Source organism: Trichosurus vulpecula, chromosome 1 (assembly GCF_011100635.1).
Source record: "Trichosurus vulpecula isolate mTriVul1 chromosome 1, mTriVul1.pri, whole genome shotgun sequence".
NCBI lineage: Eukaryota > Metazoa > Chordata > Mammalia > Diprotodontia > Phalangeridae > Trichosurus > Trichosurus vulpecula.
The window spans coordinates 436,249,783-436,274,665 of record NC_050573.1 but is presented as its reverse complement, the minus strand read 5'-3'; the positions used below and the strand labels follow the sequence as shown (position 1 = coordinate 436,274,665).

Here is a 24,883-nt window from a genome sequence, read left to right as displayed (position 1 = left end):
TTTGACATTCAGCTATCTTCTCTTTCTAGGTACACTCTCCCCTCTTGGCTCCAGTTAGTCAGATGGCTCCTCGGTCGCTTAACTCTAACCCTAATCCACCTCCTACCTCCTTAACATAGGCATCCCACTAACACTTTGTCCTTTATCCCTCTTTTCATCCTATATATTTTCCCTTGCACAGCTCATCATCTTCTGTGGGTCCAGTTATCTCTAAACAGATAACTCCCAAGCCTGTATAGCCAATCACAATTTCTCTCCTGACCTCAAGTGCCACATTGCTAACTATTTGTTCAACATCTCCACCTGGGAGTCCTTTCAACATCTCAAATTCAACATATCAAAACTAAAACTCTTTATCTTCCCTATAACTCCCACCCCCTCTAAACACCTCCATTTATTTATGACAATGTCATGCTTCCAGTCCCGTAAGTTAACAACCCTGGAATTGTCCTTGACCCCTTCCTCTCACTCACTTCCCATTTCCAATGAGCTACCAAGTCCTGTTGATTTTTACCTTCTCAATGCCTTTCACATCCACCCTTCTCTGTCCTCTTAACTACTCTAGCCTGCTACCTTTCATTATTGCAGTATGATCCTAATTGGCCTCCCTGCCTCCAGTTTCTCTCCTCTTCAACCCATCCATTGATCTAGCTACCAAATTAAATCTAAGCATGTTACTTCCCTGATCAAAAAATCTCTGGGGGCTCCCTACTCCTACAAGGTTAAAATCTGCACTCCTCAGTTTGGCGTTTAAAGCCTTCTGCAACCCGATTCCAAACTACCTTTCCAGATGTATTTCACATTACTCTTCTTTGTGTACTCTATGTACCAGCCAAACTGGCCCAGTAACTGTTCCCCGAACTTGGCATTCCCTGTGGTGTCTCAGTGCCCCCTCATGGGCTGCCCCCCTTCCCACTTGGAATGCCCTCCCTCCTCAGTTCTGCCTCTTAGAATCCTTAATTTATTTCAAAACTTAACTCAGGTGCCACCTCTTAGGCAAAGCCTTTACTGGTACCCCTAATTGTTAGCACTTTCTTCTTCCACAAATTACCTTATAATTACACTTGTCTGGGTAGGAGTTATATCTCCTTGGTAGGACTTGGGCCCCTCAAGGACAAGAGGGATTAGTTTTTGTCAGTGTATCCTCAATGCTTAGCATAATGCCTGACACGTAAAAGGGAAGTAAGTAATATTTTTTAAATTGAATTGAATCTCCTTTGCATGTTTATGAATATTATTAAGGAGACACTGTAGAATCCATCAATTATATAGAATCATAAATTTGGAAGGGATTTTTGAGCCCATCTAGTACAACCCCTCTTATTTTATGGAAGAGGAAACTGAGTCCCAGAAGTTAAATGACTTATCCAAGTAGACTAGGGCCTTTCACTGAAATTGTTAGAATGAGGGCTCTTCAAGTTTGAGAAATTTTAAAATGAGGAGGAAACTTGATCACTTTCTCCTACACATTTAAATTCCTTAATTTGGTGTTGAATGGCTCTCCAAACGAGTGATTATGTGCCTAACCCAAGAATCCACACTAGATAGAGGAAAAGGAAGCACAGGCACAAGACTTACAAAGTAAACTTATTTAAGGATATTCTACAGACCAACCAAGGCCTCAGAAGGGCTAGAGATAAGATCAAGATTCTGCAGTCCTCCTAATCCGCATCCCAATTAGGATGGTGGTTTGGCAGTCCCAGTGATGCTTCCTAGCTTTTCTTTTTTGAATAGTGAAATGTATCAGGGATGTTCCCTCCTTTTTTTGGAGAGGGAATTCCTGGATAGTGATCAGTGGAAAGTGACATATTATCTGCTACCTTCAGAGCTATGCTTTGGGGTTTTTGAGCACAGTAAGTGACAGAGGAGCATAAGAATATGCAAGTGGAATCTTCCATGATTTACTCAAGGTTGGCTAACAAGGGGGAACCTAGAAGGTATTACCAACGATGGGACTGTCTATGCTAATTTCTGGGGATACAAATACAAGCAAACAGAACAGCCTCTGCCCTCAATGAGCTTATATTCCAATGGAGTGGGGAGGGTACACATGCAGCAGCATGATTTGACAATGGCCAGGAAGTGGTGTGATGGCCTCATTCCACACAAGATAAGGTAAAAGCTCACCTAGAACATTCCAGGGTCTCTAAGAAAAAGCTTGAGCCCCTATGGTAGGAGGTGGAGGAGGAAGAAGAAGATGGACAGAGTGCAGGTGGCATACTTGAACCTAATAAGTGTTTATTTTCTTTCTTTCCTCTTTCCCTTTCTTTCTCCCTTCCTTCCCTGCTTTTTTCCTTCAATCCTTCCTCCCCTCTGTCCCTTTCTTCCTCCCTTCCTCTCTTGTTTTCTTCCTTCCCTTGTTTTCTTCTTTTCTTCCTCCTTTCCTCTCTTGTTTTTTTCCTTCCTTCCCTTGTTTTCTTCCTTTCTTCCTTCCATCTGACTTGTATTCCTAGAAAAATTCTAGAATGTATTATTAAAGTGATAGTTATTAGACTGGGAAATTCTGTAAACATAATATACTTAGATTTTAGCAAAGCATTTTAAAAGGTCTCTCATGCTATCCTTAGGGACAAGATGAAGAGATATGGACTAGATGAAAGTACAATTCAGTGTATTTAGAACTAGTTGAATGACCAGACTCAAAAGCGTCATTATTAAAGCTTGAGTATCCATTTGGAGGGACATCTCTAGTGAAGTTCCCTTGGGAACTGTCCTTGGTCTAAGGCTGTTTCATCTTTTTATCAATGACTTGAATGAATCCATAGAAGACATCCTTGTCAAACCTGCATATGACACAAAGCTGAGAGAGACAATGAATGTGTTGCAGGATACAAAAAGATGTTTACAGACAAGGGAAATGGAGCAAATTTCGTAATATGAAATATAATGATTAAAAATCAGCTCAACAAGTGCAGAATGGAGGAGACATAACTAGACAATAACTCTTTAGGTTTGTAATAGAATGGAACCTCAATATGCACCAATAATGTGACATGACAAAAAGAGTTGTTATTGTATCATTTGTCAGTCATGTCTGACTCTTCATGACCCCATTTGGGGTTTTCTTTGCAAAGATACTGGAGTGATTTGCCATTTCCTTCTCCAGCTCATTTTACAGGTGAGGAAACTGGGGCAAACAGGGTGGTTTGCCCAGGGTCACACAGCTAGTAAGTATCAGAGGCCAGAGTTGAACTCAAGAAGATGAATCTTCCTGACTCTGGATCAGGCACTCTATCCATTGCACCATCTAGAATTGCTGGACTGAATAAAGAGAGGCATAGTATCCAGGAAAAAAAACTGATAAATAGTTCTGTCCTGATCAGACAGCATCTATAGTGCTGTGTTCATTTCTGGATCCCATAATTTGGAAAAGACTTAGACAAACTAGAGCACATCCCGAAAAACTGACCAAGATGGTAAAAGGTCTAAAGGTTATGCTATATTATGATGGGAAAGAGTCTTTATCTGCAGAAGGGAACAGCTAGAAGGGACAAGATACCTGTCTTCAACTATCCGAAGGGTCCTCATGTAGAAGAGGGCTTTAAGTTTGATCTACTTTGTACCAGAGGGCAGAATTAGAGAGATCTGAAGGAAGGGAGCACTCCCTTTTTAAAGTTCCAATGTGTCATTAGCCTTTTGCTACAAAGGGGCAGGTTTAGGCTTGATATGAGGAAAAGCTTTCTAATAGTTAGATGGGACTACTTCAGGAAAGAGTGGGTTTCACACCTCAGAGGTCTTCAAGCTGAGATTGGACAACCACTGGCTAGGAATATTTTAGAGGCTGCTGCTGAACTAGATTGGTTCGGAGGTCTCTTTGAACTTTGAGATTCTGTGACTCCATAAAATAGAATTCAGCTTAGAAATAGAACATTGTCCATTACTGAGTCCATACTGGAAGCCTTCACCTTTCCATCTTGGAAGAACCTGATGGAGTTTGTGCTTATCAAGGATAGTTTTTGAGAATCCAGTGTCAACTCTGATGTTAGAGTAAGCATCTATGAAGGAAAAAAAATTCTATTCACCCTAAAAACCCAAGTCTATAGAAGGACCTAAAGGGAACTATCTTAACAAAATCTTTGCTATGTGTGGTTTTACTTGTATTTTTTGAGTGCTATTCAAGCTATTCAGTCTTTGATTTTTTTTTAAAAAAAAAAAGTGTTTTTAATGTAGCAACGACCTGTTCTGCGAATGACCATACCAGTGTTTGTGCAAAGAAATGGCACTCACCTCTTGGTTAGGTGGAATACCTGGGAAGAAACTTCCTGAACTGATCAGTGAAATTAGGAAATCGGAACGGCACGTTTCAAGCCCTTCAGCTTCCTATTCATCCTTTCATAGTGAGAAAGTCAATAGGACAGGCACTAAGAAAGTACCAAGTGTGGGGAGAGGCAAGGCTGGTCAGAGTCACTCCAGATGTGTCAGTTTCTCTCTCCTCTCTTATTTTCTCTCTTTCGCCCTTCCTCCCCCTCCCCCCCAAAAAAACTCTCCTTGCCCTGGTTTCCCCTTCCCTGCTTTCTCTCCTCGTTCAATTTTTTTCACTTAATTTCCTCTTTCCCTCTCCTTTCCTGAAACCACCCTCCTCCTGCCCCCTGTTTCTTCATTCATTTCCCATGTCAGTCCGTTCTCCCGCTTCTCTAGGTCCCTCTTCCATTCTCCCCTGGTGGCCTGTCTCTCCTACTTCCCAGAACCCGTCTGCCTCCTTCACTTTCCCGCTCAATGCCCTCCCCGGTCTCTGGCCCCCATCCTTCCTCTGGGCTGCTCCTGGGGTCCATCCAGACCCGCCCTGCCCGCCCACCCGGCCCCGGCGCCTCCCAACTGGTGAAAAGAGAGTCACAGCCAAGGGGGCTGCAACCGGCTTCGGTCCCTCCCCCAGCGCCTAGCCAGGGGCAGCCTTGAGCATAAACAGCCCCGTTAGATGCTGAGCCCCAGTCACAGAGCGCCCGTCTGGTCGGTCCTAGACGTGCTACCGCTGAGCTTCTGTCTCCTCGACTGGAGGGACTGAACTGCACAGGGCACAGCACTGGACAGGGCACAGTCCCTTTCTGAGCGTCGTCCACCTGAGCTGCTCCAAGACCGATACACGCACGTACACACACAGACAAGTGGGCTGCTGTCCCCTCTGCTCTCCTCACTAGCCAACAAAATCAGGAAAAGGCACTATGTTGACCACACTCAAAGCTGCCTTCCTCTTCCTGCACATCTTCCTCCAGTCCTGGCCAGGCTTTGGAGCCGAGGCCGCTCCTCAAGGTAAGTAGGCGTAGGCACCGTCTCTGGGCGGGAGCTGGGCTGGGAGCTTGCCACTGAACTACGAGCGAGTTCTGACCGACAGGCAGCTATAAAACCAAATCCCCCTATTCTAAAGCTTGCCAAGGGTGTAATTGAGCCCTGCAAAGTAGCTCTTATTTCTCTTAATTCCTGATTCTCCATCTCTTCCATTTCCTTTAAGTCAAAGTTTAAGAAGATGGTATTAGCATTAACAATCATGTAATCAAAATTATGTCTAAGATCACTAAGGTCCCATCCATCTCTAAAATTTTGTCTCAAAACGTGACTATGAAATAATCAGACATTCCTACAACAAGAAGGTTTTTTTTTCAATGTAAGGGGTGGGGAGCAGGGGTAGGAATACTAAGTTTGGGGATAGGTGAAAACACCTGGCATTTTCCTTAAAAATTTTCTTTAAAAAATAACAGTCTGCAAAATATGCTTTCTTGTGATTGTTGAAATCAGTTTATTTCCTCAGAGAGAAACTTGGGTATTCCTAACTTCCCCTTCTCCACCTAGCCCTTGCCCCCATAACTTCTTGGACACCCTTATGAATAAAGTTTATAGATCTTCTGAGATATGGCGTGCCCCTGAGAAATGCTCTCTAGCATGGCCATACCCATTAACTCCTCTAAAGTGTCTTCTCCTCTCTTATTTCTCCACTGCCAGCTCCCCTGTCTCCTCCTCTGGGCAAGCAAAGTGAACCCAGAGGCTCACCTGGGATTTGAGAGGAGCTGAGTAATTGGTGCTCTTTTCCCCTCGTGGAGAGATAATTAATTGACTTATTATGAATAATTAATTGAATATTAATTCAATGGCAACTCTGAAAAGTCAGACCTTAAACCCTTTTGTTATATAAATATGAAGTGCTCTTTAAGAAAATTAATATAAAGCTCAAAAAGACAGAATTACTGAAGTAGGAAGAGCTAATCGTGAATGTTACGTGCTATCCAGACATGGCCTTCATCTGTTTAAGGTTGGTGCCAGTCTTAGATCATTACTGTACTGGGAAAATAAAATAGAAGGGGGGAAACCAACACAAGTTTTAAGGGAAAGCTTTATCCATCAGAAGGTCTCAGAATATCAGTAATCCCAAAACAGAGTCAGTAACATCTATAGTCAGAGTCCTTTAGCCCTCCAATAACCTGAGCATTCCTGTAGTCGCCTATTTAAATGCAGGGTTTCAGCAAACTGCCCTTCTCGATTCCAGCCTCGGCAAGCAGAAGCTGTGGTTTAAGGGTACACTGGACCTCTGCCTTAGTGTTTGGAAAACCTATTTGAAATGCTCAGTAACTTGCATTCTTTGTGACCTGAGTTTCTGAGTGAGGAAGCCTTCCTCCTTACATAACTCAAAAGAGATTTCGTTACTGCAGAAGTCATTTGGCAGGTCACAAGTGAAACTTTGAGACACATTTATAGATTTCTTGTTCGATAGTTTATAAATTCTCTGTCTGAATAGGTACTGTCTGCATTTTGACAAAATAAGGGCAGAATTGTTTTATGGAGACTTAGACAAAGCCTACACAACATAAAATGAAAAATTCATAATTATCTGCTTAATTTGACTCTCAAACGCCAAACAGATTTGTTTATCTGAAATTTCCTATTTACAGTTGAACAAATTTATCAGGTTCCTTCCAGCTCTGAAAACGATAAAAAATACGAAACTAGAAAGTTCCTTTTCCCTCTGAGCTTTCTAGAAATACACAACGTACTAGCTGAATTCACTTGGGAACAGAAATTTTGCCTCCAACCCAGGAGGTAACGCTTACCTTGAGGGCCAACCTTAGCAATGGAACAAATGTACAGGGGCTCATTTCCTCTTCAAAACACTCAAGTTGCTCAGCAGTAATTAATCAGCACCATGTCCCCATAAGAAGAGAAAACTCAATGGTGCAGATGAAGGGAACTGAGATTTTTGCCCAAGGTAAATCACAGAGGGAACCCTGGTGAAAAGTGAGAACATAAATCAAATGTGTTTAGTTTTGAGGGTGATCCTTGAACTTTAAGATTACAGAGACTCTCTTTGGAAAGTGGAACCTCCTGGAGTGAAGTTTTAAACAGTATTGCCTTGTTCTCCCTCGACTCTACAGGTAGAAGTCTCGAAATTCCATTCCTCCCCAGGTTTAAAGATTCCATTCCCTTTTTCTGAAACACATTAGGTAGCAGCCTTCATGTTCTGGCCAAAATTTTCTCATACCACACAGAGAACAAATTCTAGATGCTGGCTCTGGGTTTGAATTGCCACTCATGCACTAGACTGTTAGTTTTCAGTGCATATCCTATCAACCCAATTTGAAATCTGATTTTTTTTGTCTCCTAAAAAATAATTGAGCTTCTTAATTTTCAAGAAGGTTTTTTAAAAGGGACCAAGAGAAGTTTTCCAATGCTACAGGCTAGTAGAGCTTCAGCTTATGCTGTTTCCTCCTGCTACATAGTCCGTGAACATACTTGGCTCAATGACACAACTCAGTCGTTGAAAGTAAGTGCTGTTGGCTGGTTCCTTTTAAGGTCAGGCACACTCAGAACTGGAGACAACTAATGGCTCACCTTTGGTGTGCAATATATGTGTAAAGTCTCTGCTGCCTCCCTAGACCCATGGGCTGTTTTCTCCAATACTTTAAGGATCAGATTTTTGAGTTATAAGAGACCTTAAAAACCATTTAATCCAACTCTCTCATTTAAGAGACAAATTGAGGACTAGTGAAGTGAAGGCATTTGTTCAGGGTCAAAATGGTATTAAGTAGCAGAGCCAGGATTCAAACCCAGGTCCTCTGGCTCCAAACCTAGAACCCTTATCCACTATTCTACTCCACCTTCCAGGTCCCTAGGGTTCCTTCCTTTCCAACCTTGAGCTCAAGCTTAGGCTAGATCTGTGGTCTCATCAGGATGGCTAGTCCCTTCACCGACACAAATCTCAACCCCCTCCATGCCTCATGAATTGCTGTCCTTTCCCTAAGTCATCACTGGGTAGTGATGTGTCTCTCCAAACAGCCAGAGGACTGAATTCCAAGCTCTTCCCCTCCTACCAAAGCTCATGCTCCAAAGCCTAAGATCCTAGAGCCACCTCCACTCCAAGGGGGCAGTAAAATAAAGCATTAGTGAAGGGTCAGTCACTGTGAACATGAAATTAACTCCTTCATACCTAGCACATGTGAATGACCCCACAGCAGAAAGAGCATTCTTTGGGCCATTCTTTGGGAAGAATGAGCAGTAGAGGTGATGTTCTGGCCATAGTTATTCTTTTCTCCCCCTTCACTTCTTCATCTCTAGTCCCAATGCAGGGGCCAGTGCTCTGTGCTTCTCAGATCAGTCCTGTCTCCCCTCTTTGCTGTTGCTGCTGGTCCATACTTCCTTAATGCTTTTCAGGGTGCTGTTGCTGAGGCACTGATCCAGGTAGGGAGGGCCTATGAAAGTTTCTCAGGTGGGGGAAGAGGGCTTACAGGACTGGTGTAATGCATTAAATTACCATACCGTTATTTTCTAAAACAACGCTAGTGATTCAGCCTTGTAAGAGGACTCATTATTTACTCTGGGAAAGTGAGCAAAGGGCTAATTGTTACAGGGTCACCCAGTATCTGGCCCCAAAGCACAGTAGTGAAAGGTTAGGTTTCATTCTGCAGGAGCATTACTGCTCATGGGTGGACGTACTGTTTAATTTTCCCCTGTTGCTTCTTTGCAGTCTTCGATCTCCTTTCATCTTCAAACCAAAAACTGGTTACAAGTTTCCTGAAACCAATCCTAACGGATCCCACCCTGAATGAGGTCTACGTGATTGCAACCTTTAAGCTGCAGACGAAAAGTTCTGCCACCATATTTGGCCTTTACTCTTCAATAGATAACAGCAAGTATTTTGAATTTACAGTGATGGGCCGGTTAAACAAAGGTAAGCATGGGGAGGATGGGGGAATCACTCCTTAAAAAAAATATCCCTTGTCCCAGAGGGGAGATTGCATTCTTTACAATTTTCTTCTCACCCAAGGTTCACTTCATTTCCCACTGTCTATTTATTCATTGAGGCCAGTTTTTCCTAGCGTACATTTGTAGAATGTGGATTCATAGAACTAGACTGGATGGAACCTCAGAGGCCATCTACTTAAACCCCCTCATTTCATAATGAGGAAACAAGCCTAAGGTTAGGGACTTGCTTAAGGTCAGTCACAGAAGTAGGAAATAGCAAAGGCAGGGTTTGAACTCTGGTCTTCTGACAACTAGGAGGCACAGTGGAGTCAGCAAGAACAGAGTTCAAATTCTACCTCAGATACTTACTAGCTGTGTGATCCTGGGTAAATCATTTCACCCTGTTTGCCTTAGTTTCCTCATCTGTAAAATGAGCTGGAGAAGGAAATGGCAAACCCCTCCATTGTCTTTGCCAAGAAGACCCCAAACAGGGTCACAAAGAGTGAAATACAACTGAACAACATCTGACTCCAAATCCTCTTTACTATGTTGCCTCCCTCTCCTTGGCAAGAGATAAAAAGGAGGAGGAAAGCAGAAATGTTTCCCATTATACAGAGATGCCTTGTGACTATTACACTCAATTGTTGCCCTGGGGGCTCGGATAACCCAAAGGACAGAGTTATGGGGACTGCTAGGGGGTTATATAGACAAGGTCACTGTGCACTCCCCTAAAAGGGAGTGACTTAACAGTCCCTCCTCTCTTAAGAGCTGAATAGTTCCAGTAACCTGGAAAGAGCATTCCCACCCCCACCCCTACCCCGCACACACACACACCCCACCTCCACACTAAGGGAACTTCTTCCTTTCTCCTCCTCCTCATCCGTATAAACGAGCTACAAGAACCTTCCTGGGCTTGAAGGAGAAAGCCAATCTCAATCCGAGGATGTGCGCTGATTATCTCAAGAGCCGTTTGCCTCATAATTGCACACCATCAGGCAACATGCTTCTTGTATTGTTTTTTGCTGTCAAAGGGAGATGCTCCATGCCCTCCTGAAGGGCTCCCAAAGAAACTAGGAAGCTGATTTCCTTTTTCTTCCCCCTACTTCACCTCCTAGGACTACACGTGTTTCTGATTACTAGGGAATGTGACAGATACATGTATGCTCTGCCTTACACACATAAATAAATAAAGGCAAAATTTGTCTGGTCCCTGGTGAGATTTAACACTTTACTTTGGTTTACCCTTATAGTATAGACATTACCAGTGTTATAGACTCTCTTGTAGAATTAGTCATGGCTGAATGATTTATTCCCTAAACTTGGGAAAGTAAAATAATTAAGTAACCATCAGAGGATCTTATGGGATCACTGCGTTTGAGGTGAAGGAGGGAGTGGGTCTCTGTTATTTTCTTTTAGTGATTTAATTCCAGAACCCTGTCTTTCCCTCTTTCTTTCTACACATACCCCATGACTCCATTGGTACAGGCACACATATGTACATGCGCGCATGCGCGCGCGCGCACACACACGCAGAGTGCACCAGAGTGGTTTTTGCATTCTCTTTATCCATCCCTCCCCTCTTCTTCTAAATCCCACTTTTGGCAAAAATAGTGTTAAGGGTAATAGGGGAGGGTATATAACAGGAAGATAGGGAACCTGGGGCCATGGTCACAATTAATGGTCAGGAACCACCCACTTCCTTTGTTTCTCCATCTTAAGTAGCAACAAGAACATAATTTTAGTTCACTCTGCTGCCTCAAACCAACATACGACTGTTAGGACTCCAATCAAGTGAGGGGTAGCCCTGATACGGTGACTACATTCTCAGTACAAGACCATCCAGTCTAGAGTAGAAGAAAAAATGCTGAATTTGGAACCAGGAGACCCGGGTTCAATTTCTGGCTCTGTGGGCAATCACATTACCCCTCTGGCTTCAGTTTCCTCATCTGTAAAAAGAATGGATTAAATGAAATGAGCTCTCAGTTCATGTTCAGCCTTACAGCTGTGACCTGTGCAGGCAGGAAGGAATTTTCCTTCTCATTAGATACATATAGCCTAAATGAGCAGAAATCGCAGGTCCTGAGTTCAAATCTCAGCCCTGCTATTTACTCCCTGTGTCACCTTGAACAAGTTGCTTCACCATTTGGGGAGGGGTGGGCTCAGCTTCCTCATTTGCAATCAAGCAGTTGGACTAAACCATTACTAATGTCCTTTCCAGCCCTGAATCTATGAGCCTATGGCAGGCAGGCTTTTATAGGTTTAATGTGGTAGGGGAAGGTGAGGTTTTGCTCCCTGGTCCCACATCCTGTCCGGCCCCTCTCCCGGTGATGGGCTACCCACAAGTGCAAAAGTGGCAGATTTACCTTCTGTACCATTCTGAACCATTCTAGACTGAATTGTTATATTCCATGGAATTGAATTGGGATTTTCTCAAGAAAAAAAAAATCATGATAAATCTGATTTATGTGGAACTGGGAATGCACATATTTCATCCTCTAAACTCATGTGAAGGCTTCACATGGTCCTTGAGATTTTCAGCCACGTGGATAGAAAGAAATCCTGAATGGCCACCACTGGCCCTCTACGCCTTAGCACAGTCCTCCATATGTAGCAGGCGCTTAATAAATGCTTGTTTCCTTACCTCCCTCCTTCTTTCCAGAGCTCCCTCCTTTTCTTCCTTTTTTCTTCCTTCCTCTGTGGTTCTCATTCCAGAGTTCTAAAGAGAATGACTTCTGTTATGATTCTAAGCAGAAAACTAGCATGTCATTTCTTGGTCTTCTCTTCTGAAAATCAAGGGACTATTAATATAAACATTCTGCCCGTGTAGTCAGATTAAAGTGGCTACAATCCATGGAGTAGATAGAGTCAGAAGCATTATGACAGCTATCAAATGAGTTACATTCGAAGAATGTTAGAGATTTAAGTGAGTGAAATGAAACAGAATGTGATTAAGAAACCCTTAGATGGGAGACCCAGACTGGGATATCTAAACACAGTCTTAACTTGGTGCTTTTTGTTTTTTCATAATAAAATCATGTTACAGGCTTGTGGAAATTGTCATCCGTGTTCTAAGAGTCCAGAAGTAAATAAATGTGGCGTGAGAGATGCATTAGATATTTTGTAATATTTTGGGAAAGGTTTCATGTGCTATTTATGTTAACATGTTTACTGAATGGATCTGGGCCTGACACATGACTGGCTCAATAATAACAATTACTAATCCTTGACCAATTATTGAAGCTCAGTATTAAGTGTACAGGGGGAGGCATATGCTGTAGCCCTCCTATTCACTCCCATGGTCAAATTATACCTAGAATACTCTGCCTGATTCTAAGCACTACATTTTAAACATGTTACCTTGTTTTTATAGATGCCTTTTATTTTAACATTGCATTCATTTCTGCACATGCCCCTTTCCCTTTCCCTCCCCTACACAGTAAACTAGCCCTTGTAAAAAGATTTTTAAAAAAAGAGGGGGGAAAGTAGTTCAATAAAAGTAACTAATACAGGCACCAAGTCTGACGGTCTTGCAATGTTCCACACCCATTATTTTCCATGTGTGCAATGAAAGGAGTGAGGTTAGTATAAATTTCCCAACTCTTCTTTAGGGACAAATTTGATCATGTTAATTATATAGCATTTAGTTTTATTTTTGTTCTTCCATATACATTGCTGTAGTCATGGTATATATTGTTTTCCCAGTTCTATTGATTTTACTCTGCATCAGCTCATGCATCTTCCCATACTTTTCTAAACTCTTCACAGCCATTGTTTCTTATGTCCCAGTAATATTCCATTATATTCATGTACTCATTCAGCTTTGCTCCCAGTTCTTTCTGAGCACTACATTTTAAGAGACATTGACAAAGTTGAAGGCGTCTAAAAGGAAGGAACTACTATGGCAAAATGCCTGAGTAAGGATAGGAACTATGATTTCACTGGTATAGGGAATTCCCAGGTGAGGGAACTCCTTGTACCAATGCAAGTCAGCACTTTCTCTGCAACTTAATAGTCTTAAAATTACCTACAGCCCTGAGAGACAGATTAAGGGATTGGTCCAGACTCACATTTGTTTGTTGTTGTCCTCAATCAAAGAAGACTAAAATAATATCGCACTATCCTGATCAAACCAACACAAGCTCAGAAGGCTTTACCACATGTCGGGCACACATAGTCCGTATGAACATTTGGGAAGGAGATAGCTCTAAATTTGCACATTTCATGTTTCTTTTGAATTATTGTAATTCCACTTTGCTAATAGAGTACAGTGCCTTCTTTGATGTAGGCACACCATGCTGAACAGCCAGTGTCTCCCATGTCTCACAATCAATACCAAAGTTCTTCAGAGAGACTTACGGTGCATCTCAACTATCTCAGGCTCACATAGCTAGTATGGGTTAGGAGCAGGATTTGAACCCCAATCTTCCTGGCTTCAAAGAGTCTTTCTCTCTACTACATCACAGTGCCTCTGTCTGGAAACGATGTAATTAGGGGAACAGTTTGTAGAACTAGGAATATTTAGCCTAGAGAAGAGACTTGGATGGAATCTAGTAAAGTAATTGTCAAATATTTAAAGGGCTCTCATGTGAAAGACATTTACTTAGTCAATGGGATTTCATAGAACAAAATTAGGAGCAAGAGGTGATAGTCAAAGGGGAGCAGATTTTAGTTCAATCCAATAAAATACTTTCTAACTATTCAAGTTTTCCCAAAATGGTATGAGATCACTAATCTCTCCATACTGAAAGTGTCTAAGCAGAAGCTTTATGACCAAGGATGTAGGAGAAGGGAGCCCTAGATAGATTGGGAGGTTTGTCTGGATCAGAAGATCTTAACCTCTTTTGTGTCATGGACTCTTTTGGAAGTCTGGGGAAGCCTACGGACCCCTTCTTGGAATCGTGTTTTCAAATGCATAAAATAAAATATTATATATATGTATTTGCAAAAGAAATCAATTATGTTGAAGTATAGTTTATCAAATTATTAAAAGCTCTATATCCACAGATACCCTGAAATCTACCCACAGTCCCCTTGGGAGTTCATGGTCCCTAGGTTAAGAACCACTGATGTAAATAATCTACCTCTGAGGTCTGCAGAACCTTTAATATTCTACTCTTCTGTGATTCAGTTCACTCTACCCTTGTTTAATGAGCTTACATGTTCTAGAAAACGCCATTTCCAATTCTAACTCTGTATCCATCCTTCATTATAATCTTCACCTAGATTGTAGGCCTTAAAAAACAAAGTGATAATAATAAGCCTCATTTTCATGTTGTGTAAAATGCATTAATTAGTCATCACAAACATAAAACATTGTACTTATCTGAAATACCACTTCCCATATTTCCTTTCCTTATGTTTTATTTTGATTATGTATATTTATATTACATAGCGGACAACAACAAACAAATGTGAGTCTGGACAAGTCACTTAATCTGTCTCTCAGGGCTCTAGGTACATCTGTTCAAACCACTATAAATGATTTTTTTAAATGCACAGAATTTTTATAATTTAATGTAGCTGGAAATTAACACAACTTTCAGGAATATAAATTTGGTGATTTTCCATTTATGTTTATTTGAAAGGCATAAAAATTGCCAAGGTAGATCATAGAAGATGTAGAAATATCAACTAACAAATTCAAACAAGAAAATCCATCCCAAGGGGTAAGAAAAGCAAGAATGTACCTTTTAAAAACATATTGTTGTTCTGTTATTTCAGTCATGTCTGACTCTTCATGACCCCTTTTGGGGGTTTCTTGGCAAAGATACTGGAATAGTTTGCCATTTCCTACTCCAGCTCATTTGACAGATGAGGAAACTGAGACTAACAGGGTAAAGTGACTTGCCATTTAGACACTAATAAGCGTCAGAGGCCAGATTTGAACTTAGGTCCTTCTGATTCCAGGGTTGGCACTTTATCCGCTGTGCCACCCAGCTGGACTATTTAAAGCACACATTGGCTCTAAATGAGGAAGAACACAAGTGTACAGCGATGATAAATGTGAAGATGATGATGCACATGCCACTGCCAGAGGGGCATGAGTCAGATGTCAAGTGGAACCCCACCAAATGCTTGCCCTGAGGTTGCTACCTAAAGACCAGAACTTTCTGAATTCCTTTTGTCCAGGACTCTCTTTTGCCTTTCTTTGTAACCTCAGTACTTAGCACGGTGCCTGGAACATAATCGTTGTTCAGGCATTCAGTGGCGTCCCCCCTCCCATTGAGATTCTTATCTCCCTTCCAACTTTAAGTGACCTGAAAGGATTATATAGGAGGTCGTTCCTATATAAATGACAGTCTATTTTACAAAAGGAGAATTAAAACTAACAAAGTATAGAATTTGGAGTCCAGAGAAGGAGGGCCACTCCTTGGCAGAATCTGAAATTTGCCAGATTCATGATAATGAAATTAATAATGTTAGCTTTAAAATGATGGAATGGCGGACAACCACAACTCCCAGTGAGGTTTGAAATCTTACCTCCACCCTCACAGACTTCTGATCCTGGTATTTCCCAAGCCCAAACTAATGCCTTTTTAGGGAAACATCTTTCAGTGCCCTAGTCTCAAAGTCTCATGGAGAAAGGGGGAAAAAAATGACCCTACAGCCATCTTGCTCCTGGCTAGTAAATCAGGGAAAAACTTTCATCTCCAGTCCATTGCTTCCTAGGCTGATCACCAGATGTTTTCACAGTCTCATCACCAGAGATTCCAAGGTTGGGTGCAGCCTCAGGATTGTTGCAAGGCTGGGGAGCAAGATGCCCCAAACAAGCCAAAAAAGGGACTATGCCTCAAAGACAAAAAAAAAGGATCCCATGCTTAAAGGCCTCTGTCTTCCCACCTCCTCCCACAAGCTCAGGACCCCCCTGGATTTCTTTCCTCACAGTTCATCATCAGAATGACCTTAGGCAATTACTTTTAGGTTAAATATCCCGGGGAATTCAGCTCCATGTTTTCTTTTTTCTCTGGAACCTAGCAATGGTAGAAAAATGCAGAGAAAAAGCAAAATCTGGCCAAGTGGTGGTCATTTAAAATAATAATAACAATAGCTAATATTTATATAGGGCTTTAAGCTTCGCAAAGTAATTTTCATCTATTTTCTCATTTGCTAAATCAAAGCTGATACGCAAATTTTCTAGTTTACAGTCTACAGTTGTGACTATATAACCACTGTATGATAAATTTAGAGCTGGACAAGCTATTATAGGTCATCTGGTACATCTCTCATTTTACAGATGAGGAAACTGAGGTCCAGAGTAGTCAACCAACTTATCAAAGGGCACCTGGATAGTAAGTGGCAGAGCCAGAATTAAAACTCACAGGGCAGCTAGGTGGTGCAGTGAATAGAGCACCAGCCCTGGAGTCAGGAGGACCTGAGTTCAAATCTGGCCTTAGACATTTGACATATTTACTAGCTGTGTGACCTTGGGCAAGTCACTTAACCCCAATTGCCCTGCCAAAAAGCAAAAATCAAACAAAAAAACAAAAATGAAGAATTAAAACTCGCACTCTTCCCAATGTACTTCGTGGCATCTAGTATTAAGAAAATATCTCTGTGGTATCTTTATGATACAGATAAAAATATATTATAATGTGCAAATAAAATTTATTACTATGATAATACCCACAATTTATATAGCACTTAAGGTTTTTAAAGTGCTTTTCCATACATTATTTTATCTGATCCTTATTCTTATGAACCTACAAATTACATCCTTCTCTTAGCTGAGGGTGAGCAGCTGTAAATTGTTGCACAAACCTCCTTTGGTCGGTAAGGAACCAAAACAGAGGAAATGAGAGCTGACTAACCCACAGCTGAAGAAACACACTTGTACCCAGTACCTGTTTTCCAAAGCGTGGTGCTCCCTTGAGTGAAGACCGGGGCTTGGGGTGGGGCGGAACAAGGAGAAGGGTTCCAGGTCTCCTTTGGACAGCATTCATTTGGTTCCATTACTTCCAAAGGGGTAGAAACCATTCTGGTCCACCCTCTGCTGACTTTCACAGTTGATTTACCCCTCTGTTCCCCCTCTCAAAGGGTTGATCCATCATTTATTGGGTCTAGTATCCCAGAAGAGCAGTCAGCAATGAATAGTAAGGATTCAGATGAAGGGAATTCTATTTCCTGTTCAGATCTCTTTCAGGAGTCCATGGATATGTGTTGGGGTGAGGTGAGACCAAATGGAAAATGAGAAAGGGAGAGAAGTGGTCGATGACTCTGGAGAGCCATTTTTTATAATGAAGAATTTTTAAAAAAAGAGTTCAGCAAAACTAACCAACCTCTCAGTTGAATCTAACAATATGCATCACGTTTCATACCAGAATCACCCAGCTCTGCAAAGAGGCAAAGATGTATTCTCATATCCCTTCTTTGGGACCATGCTTGATCATTGTAATAACACAGTGTTTGGTTTTGATGTGTTGTTATCCTTTCTGCTTGGATTGTTGGAGTCATTGTGTACTCAGTTTCCTGGTTCTGCTTACTTTACTTTGCATCAATTCAGAGTCAGTCTTCTGAAGTGAGAGGTTTAAAATGGTTAACAAGTGAGTTTCTTACTGATGAATTTGTGTTACTTAAATGGCACCAATTGGATAGGCCCAGACATTGTTTTCTAAGGACTTGTTATACACAGGAACAAACAATTTTCCCTTTAAAATCAGTCTTGATCCATCTCGTAAAGAACTTTGGACCTAGTGTCAGAAGACAAGAAGTTAAATCCTGGTTCTACCACTGTATGTATGTATTATGCCTCACCTTGGGCAAATCATTTAACCTCTCTAAGTGGCCTCAGTTTCTTCGTCTCTAAAACTGAGATAATAATGTCTACCCTCATGGCCTTTATAGTATTACCATAAGGATCAAATGAAAATTGTGACTGTGAATTGATATTAATAGTATAGTAAAGTCAGTTATTAATATCACTCAAGGAGAGATAATATCTTAGAGCTTCATAGGTAAAGGGAACCTCGGAATTATGTAGTACAAAATCTACCAAAGTTTGAATTTTATTTATACCAAAGTGCTTACCCAATCTCTGCTTATAGATCTCTAGATGTGGGAAACTCATTACGTCCCAACGCAGCTCATTTATCTTAGTCATATACAGGTTGTACCACTTTAATAGAATATAAGTTCCTCAAGGGCAAGGACTTTCAGAAATTTTTTTAAAGGAATGGGTGTTTATCCTTGACCAAAATGCAAGATCAAGCATAAGGGAGGAAGTGAGCCACTTTGCTGAGCATATCTATCACAAAGATGGCATTTTACCCCTGGCATAGAAACAGGTCATGACAACTACCACCCATTGAGAGCATCTGAAGGTAGAATGGCTCTGTGGCCTGGTCAAGGAGAGCATGTAGTTATGAATTGTCTCCTCTACTTTTAGGGAGCTGGCCAGGTTATGAATCTGGGTCCTTTGACACTGAAACCAGTTCCGAAAGCCCGTAGGAGTGTTGTGCAAATAAAACACCATCAACTAGTATTAATATAGGCTCTATTGAGTCTAGAAAGATATCTCCAGTGGTTCCCTGTTGCCTCTAGGATGAAATATAAATTTTTCTATATGACATTTAAAGCCTTTCACAACCTGGGCCCACCCTGCTTTCCAGACTTTTTATACATTACTCTCCTCCTACCAGTCATACTAGTTTATTTACTATTCCGAGCCCTCCCAGGATAGCACCAGGGCTTCAGCTAAAGGAGTGAAGGGCCAGTGGAACCCTTCCCTCTGGTTGTTTTTTCAAGAACTACCACAGGGACAAAATTTTGGCAGCTTCTAGCTGTCATTTAGGCCTGCTTGCCTGAGGAGGGTAGAGTGACCCTTTGAAGGATTTTCTTGGTGTCAATGCATTTGATTTAACTGTCTGATGCTGAGCTCATGTTACCCATATTATATAAAAACTCAGCACATTTCCTTTGGAATTTTTGGAATGGACTTCTGCAAAGAATGTGAATATGAGTGACCTTCTGAAATAGGTTGCAATGTAAGAGTGTGCCAGAAACCATGCCCAGTGGTTGCATAAAGAGAAATGACATTTGGAAAAAAATATCCTATTATATTGGCAACTTTTTTTAGCTCAACTATGCATATAAATTTGTAACAGAATTCCTTTCACAACATAATATTTTAATATGAAATATCAATATTAGTGGAAATAATTTTTTGAATTTGAAAAAATCCCATAGCAAAAAATAAAAGTAAGAAAGATTCCCACAGGGCTGTAGCTTCTGTCCTGGTCACATTCAATCAGGCCAGATAAAATTTGGGTTCTCATCACAGTCAAAGTGCCACTATGAGGATAGATACTATCCTTCAACTACATTGTCTGGCTTCAACATAAAGATGTCCTGAGCAATGTATCTGGGAGTTCTGAGAATGGAAGGTGACCTTGCTTGAGTCTCACTAGATGGCTGGGTTGTGCAGCACCAGCCAATGGGCGTTTATTATTATTTGGAAGAAAGCATTTGCAGCTTATGCCTAGTTTGAGTACTCAGCAATGTTGCCACACAAGAGCTTGGTCTTGCTGAGTTCCTGGTGCAGACTCAAGTAGGCGTATGTTGATTATTTTGATTACCACCATATGTCATGGGATCTTGGTGGTGTTTGTTCTTTCTGGGCCACATAATGTGGCTTCGAGTCCACATTAGCTGCATCCCATATCTGAAGACCTAGCGGCTTGCTCTTAAGGATATGAGGGCTGAAACCACTTTATTTAAACTTTGTTTCTACCCCAGCACTTAACACAGTTCTTCGTACACAGAAGATACTTAAAACCTTGTTGAATGAACTTTTTGAGAAAAATCAAAAGTGAACAAATATGGCAAATGTCAAAGAACAATTCAATTAAAACCTTTATTAAGGGTCTGCTTTGTATAATCTATAGGCAGCAAGGCAGCTTAATGGATAGAGTACTGCACTTACAGTCAGGAAGACCTAAGTTCAAATGTCTGCCTCAAAAACTTACTAATTGTGGGACCCTGGGCAAGTCACTTAACTTCTGTCTGCCTCAGTTTCCTTAGCTGTAAAATGGGAGTGATAATAGTATTTACTTCCCAGCACGTTGTGAGGATTTTGCAAACTTTGAGGTGCTTTATCACTGTTAGCTATGATTATTGTGCTAAGACCTGGGAAGTAGGAAGAGGGAAAAGGGAAAGAAAGCAAGCGGGCATGCTTTGTACTCAAGGTGTTCACAGTCTACTGAGGGAAGGAGTCATGCATACAAACAGTTATCATACAAGTTAAGATGGCACAAAAGCACAGGTGAGTTCAAAACAAGAGAAATGAGAGATCTGAGGAGGGGAGCTTCACCTGCAGCAGAGGGAAAGTCAGAGAAGGCTTCATGGAGGAGGCAGCATCAAAATGGGGTTTTGACAGCTGGATATGTTGGGGTAGTCCATACCCAGCCTGGGAAAAATCGCTCAGCAATTGCACCCAGGTGGGAGGAGGCAAGACATGACCAGCAAACAGGAGCTCGGTGTGACTGACACACAGACTGAATGAAGAATAAAGGGGGAAGGAAAGTTACAAAAGCACATTGAAGCCAGATTGTAGAAAGCATTGAATGCCAGAGTGAGGACTTTAGGTTCATCCTTTAAGTCATAGGGCCATAGATTGAAAGCTGCAAGGGACCTTAGAAATCAACTTCTTCCACCCCTTAATTTTACAAAGATGGAAACTGAGGCCCAGAGGAGGCAAAATGATTTATTCAAGGTCATCCAGACAGTAAGTGGTAGAGCTGGGGGATACAAACCCAGATTCTCAGCATGAGGAGGCACCAAAGATTTTTGAATAGTAGACTGACCTAATCAGTTTTGTGCATTAGAAATATTACTTTGGGAGTGGTATGAAAAGTAGGATGAACACAGGAGAGACTGGAAGGCACAGAGACCAGTCAGCAGATTATTTCGGCCGCCCAGAAAATAAAGAACGTGAATCTGAGCTGGGATGGTCACAGCTGGAAGAGAGAGCAGGAAAAAGAGGAACTGTGGAGGCAGAATCCACAAGACTTGACAGCTGGAAAGTGAGGGAAAGGAAAGACACCAAGATGATACCAAGGTTTTGAACCTTGGTGACTGAGAAGATGGTGGCGCTATTAATAAAAATAAGGCAATTTGGAACCAAGCAGATTTGGGAAATAGAGATAAAACTTTCAATTCCTTACCTGTTGAGTTTGAGGCCCCCTACTGGGACCTTCAGGGACAGCTACCAGGAGCAAATTGGAAAAATGGAACTGGAGCTTTGGCAAAAATTTTAAGATGAAATTCTGTAGTCAAAACTCTGTCAGTCTTGTGTGAACTGATACAAAGTGAAGTAAGCAGGACCAGGAAAACAGTATGCCCAATGGCTACAACAATCTAACTGGAAAGGAAAAAAAAGCCCAAACTAAAAGCTGAGGCATCATAATGACCAACACACTTTTCTTCTCCTTTATAGAGATGGTGGACAATGGGTGTGGAACACTACATAGAATGTGAGACTTGGCTGAAGTGTTAGTTTTGCTGGACTACCTTTTTTTCCTCCTTCCTTTCTATCCTTTTTTACAAAGGCTGACTCACCAAGTATGGGCAAGGGGGAGGTACTCAAAAGAAAACAAAAAAAGGACAGACAGGCTCACAAACAAGCAGAGCAGTTTCATTACTACCTTGTAAAATTTTATATACATCTACTTCTTTAAAAACACACTGTACATAACAAAAGTTCTGTTTCTTTTACAATCCTCTTTTCTGTTCTTCTTTGTATATTGAAATGTAATTTATGTTTGTTAAGTTCACAATAAAAAAAGAAAATGTAATTTTTTAAAAAAGGAAAGGAAAGTGATGTAAAAACAAGAGTTATCAAAAATTTTTAGAGGTTTTATCAGTGAGTGGAACTTGGCTTAAACTGCATCATGAAAGAACAAATTGAAGTGTAACCAAGAAACATGGAATGGGTTATAAAATGACATTAAGGAAAGTTAACAGGTACTTACAAAATGCCTCCTATGCACCTAGTACTCTATTAGGCAGTCTGGAAGGCATAAAGAAATAGAAGACTTAGCCCCTTCCTAATTTACAACCTCATTAGATTGGAGGTGGGGCAAGGAATAGTGAATTTATTTTATTTTGAAATTGTTTTATTAGTAACTTAACAATCATCGACAAACATAAACATTTCAATATGCAAAGGACATAAAAGGGATTGTATGTGAAACCATGAATTTCTGTTATATAACAGAAATTTTAAAACAGAGTTTTTAAAGTTCATATTAAATTTAACATGGTAGTAACAAAGTTGCCTGTTTGTCTCCTTCTGAACTTTTTGTTTTTTCATGTTTCAAACAGTTTTATTGTTATTATTTGTTTCTACATTGTCTGAATTTCCACATTTTTGATATTTTATTGACAGTTTTTCCTTCCTTTTGGGGGAGAATCATTTCTCTCACTACCTACACCACCTCCTGCGTAGAAACCCTTCCTTGCAATAAATAAGTATAGTCAAGCAAAAAACAAAACAAAACAAAACAAAATGCACCATATCTGAAAATGTAAGCCTTATTCTCCACCTCAATTCTATCATTTCTCTGCCAAGAGGTGGAGGCATGCTTCAGCCTTCTAAAATCATAGAGTTTCATTAGACTCAATAGATTGTTGGCTTCTGGATGGGGTTTTCCTTGAGAAAGAGAGGGTGTCCTAATTGAATATAAGAGGATAACCAATGTCCCTATGATCCCTCCGTCTCTGACTGGTACAGGAGTGTTCACCTGGATACTCTCTCTTGCTTCTCTTCCCCATCATTAACTTGTGCTTTGTTCCAGCCATCCTCCGTTACCTAAAGGCTGATGGGAAGATACACCTGGTGGTCTTCAACAACATCCAGGTGGCTGATGGCAAGCGCCACAGGATGCTCCTTCGCCTGAGCAATTTTCAACGAGGGTCCAGCTCTGTGGATCTCTACCTGGACTGTAACCAGGTGGACACCATCCAGGATCTCCCCAGGGCATTCTCTGGGCTCTCTCACAGCTCTGAGCCTGTTGAACTGAGGACATTCCAGAGAAAAGCCCAGGTGAGTAGAGCAGCCTCTGTTCCTTCAAAGGTGGATTCATGAGCTGAAGCCACAACACGTTAATTCATCCATGTATTTCATGTATAGCCAACTAAAGGCAAAGAGCCAGAAAAAAACTTAGTAAATATAGTAGCATTGAGATTCTAACCTCTAACAGGCAGGAAGCTCCCAAGATCTACTTTATGGTATCTTTTCCAATTGACTACATAACCTTTGTATCATACATAGTGCTGGATTTGGATCCAGGGGATCTGGATTCAAATCTGGTTCTGCCATTTACTACCTGTATGACTATGATCAAGTCACCTAATCTCTCTGGGTCTCAGTTTCTCCACATAACCACAACCACATAAGAGGAAATTGTCTACAAACAGTTCTATGTATAAGATCTTGGGGGGTGGTATAATAATCTTTTACTTTTTATCCCACAACTTTACTTTGGCTAATTTTTACTTTGCATTAAATAAAGGTGGAAATACAAGCTTTATATAGATCTCACAAGGTTACAGAGATACACAGAAGACCTCTGAGGTCCTTTGCAGCCCTACAAATGTGTTCCAGTGATTCTTTGATCCTTTGGGCTGTCCATTTACAAAGACAACAAAAAAACTTAATTTCAAGTTCCAATTCTTCCACTTACAGCTCCACATGGTAACTGTGTGGGTTTTACATACTAAGCATTTAATATATGTTCTAGCTGTCTATCTATCTTGGACAAAAATCACTTAACCTCTTTATGCCTCAATTTACTCATCTGTCAAATGAAGTGGTAGGACTAGATGACCTTCTCCTATAATCCTATGACCCAGCGTAAAAATTATTACTCTTACTCTGGGGTCAAATATGTTCTTGAACAATAGAAGATGATTTTTAGGGAAAACTCCAAGAAACTTCAAATGCAGAGACTCTCTGAGTAGACAGTTGCTAACTGTGTGAAGAAGTTCAGGAGACTGTAGGAAGTTAACCCTCATTCAAAATCCCAGAATGAGTCAAAATCATTTAACCTGGAAGTCAATAATTATATCATTGAAGAAATCTGAGGTCAACGTCCACCAGCCTAAAGATGTCAACATTCCTTGAAGTCAATAGTTAGGAGTGGAAAGGGAGACCCTCATGAATATTCTTCCTAGAAAACTGAATTTCTACAGGATTTCTTTACCCAACTGAATTATAAAGGAATCCTCCAAACCACCAGAGCATCCTTGTCTCTTAGTAGAAACACGATAATGCCTCTGTCTGTTATTCTATAAACCTCCTCCATTAAGCATGTAGGCAACGTAAAAGAACAAAATTAATGTAACCCTTGAGACTCTCAAAGCATGAAAGACCCAAGTACACTTTGGATGATTCTTTATGTCTCTGGCTCATAAACCCACCCGGAAAACTCAGGGAAAATTAGTGTATGGTACTTCTCCCACATCCCCAGTTAAACTGAGCTCAATTCTCCATTTGAAAAATTTCCAGTTCACAATATTAAAGACGGAAAGCTTCATTGAAAGACCAAGGAAAACAAAATGGAAAGGACAAAAAAAAAGAATCTTTGGAAAATTAAAGGAAACGGCCTGTTAAATAACTCTCTCCCAAAAATCTATTTCAAATTCTTAGTCACTTGCAGTCCCCAATATGCAGGTTTCTTTAGCTCAGTAGTTCCTAGGCATTCTTTGCAATGCTATCCAGGTT

At 41.0% G+C, this 24,883-nt stretch overlaps 1 protein-coding gene across 2 annotated transcripts in view; it reads left to right on the top strand.

Moving 5' to 3' along the window:
- Window positions 1-4,927: 4,927 nt before the first annotated feature.
- THBS4 (thrombospondin 4) overlaps window positions 4,928-24,883 on the top strand; it is a 54,604-nt gene continuing 34,648 nt past the window's right edge. The window contains exons 1-3 of one of the 2 annotated variants that reach the window (XM_036764296.1): window positions 4,928-5,247; window positions 8,948-9,151; window positions 22,956-23,203. In XM_036764296.1, the coding sequence (XP_036620191.1) occupies window positions 5,160-5,247; window positions 8,948-9,151; window positions 22,956-23,203 (540 nt within the window). In that variant the 5' untranslated portion in view covers window positions 4,928-5,159. The remainder of the gene's footprint in view (window positions 5,248-8,947; window positions 9,152-22,955; window positions 23,204-24,883) is intronic. The other variant, XM_036764306.1, reaches the window with a different exon arrangement.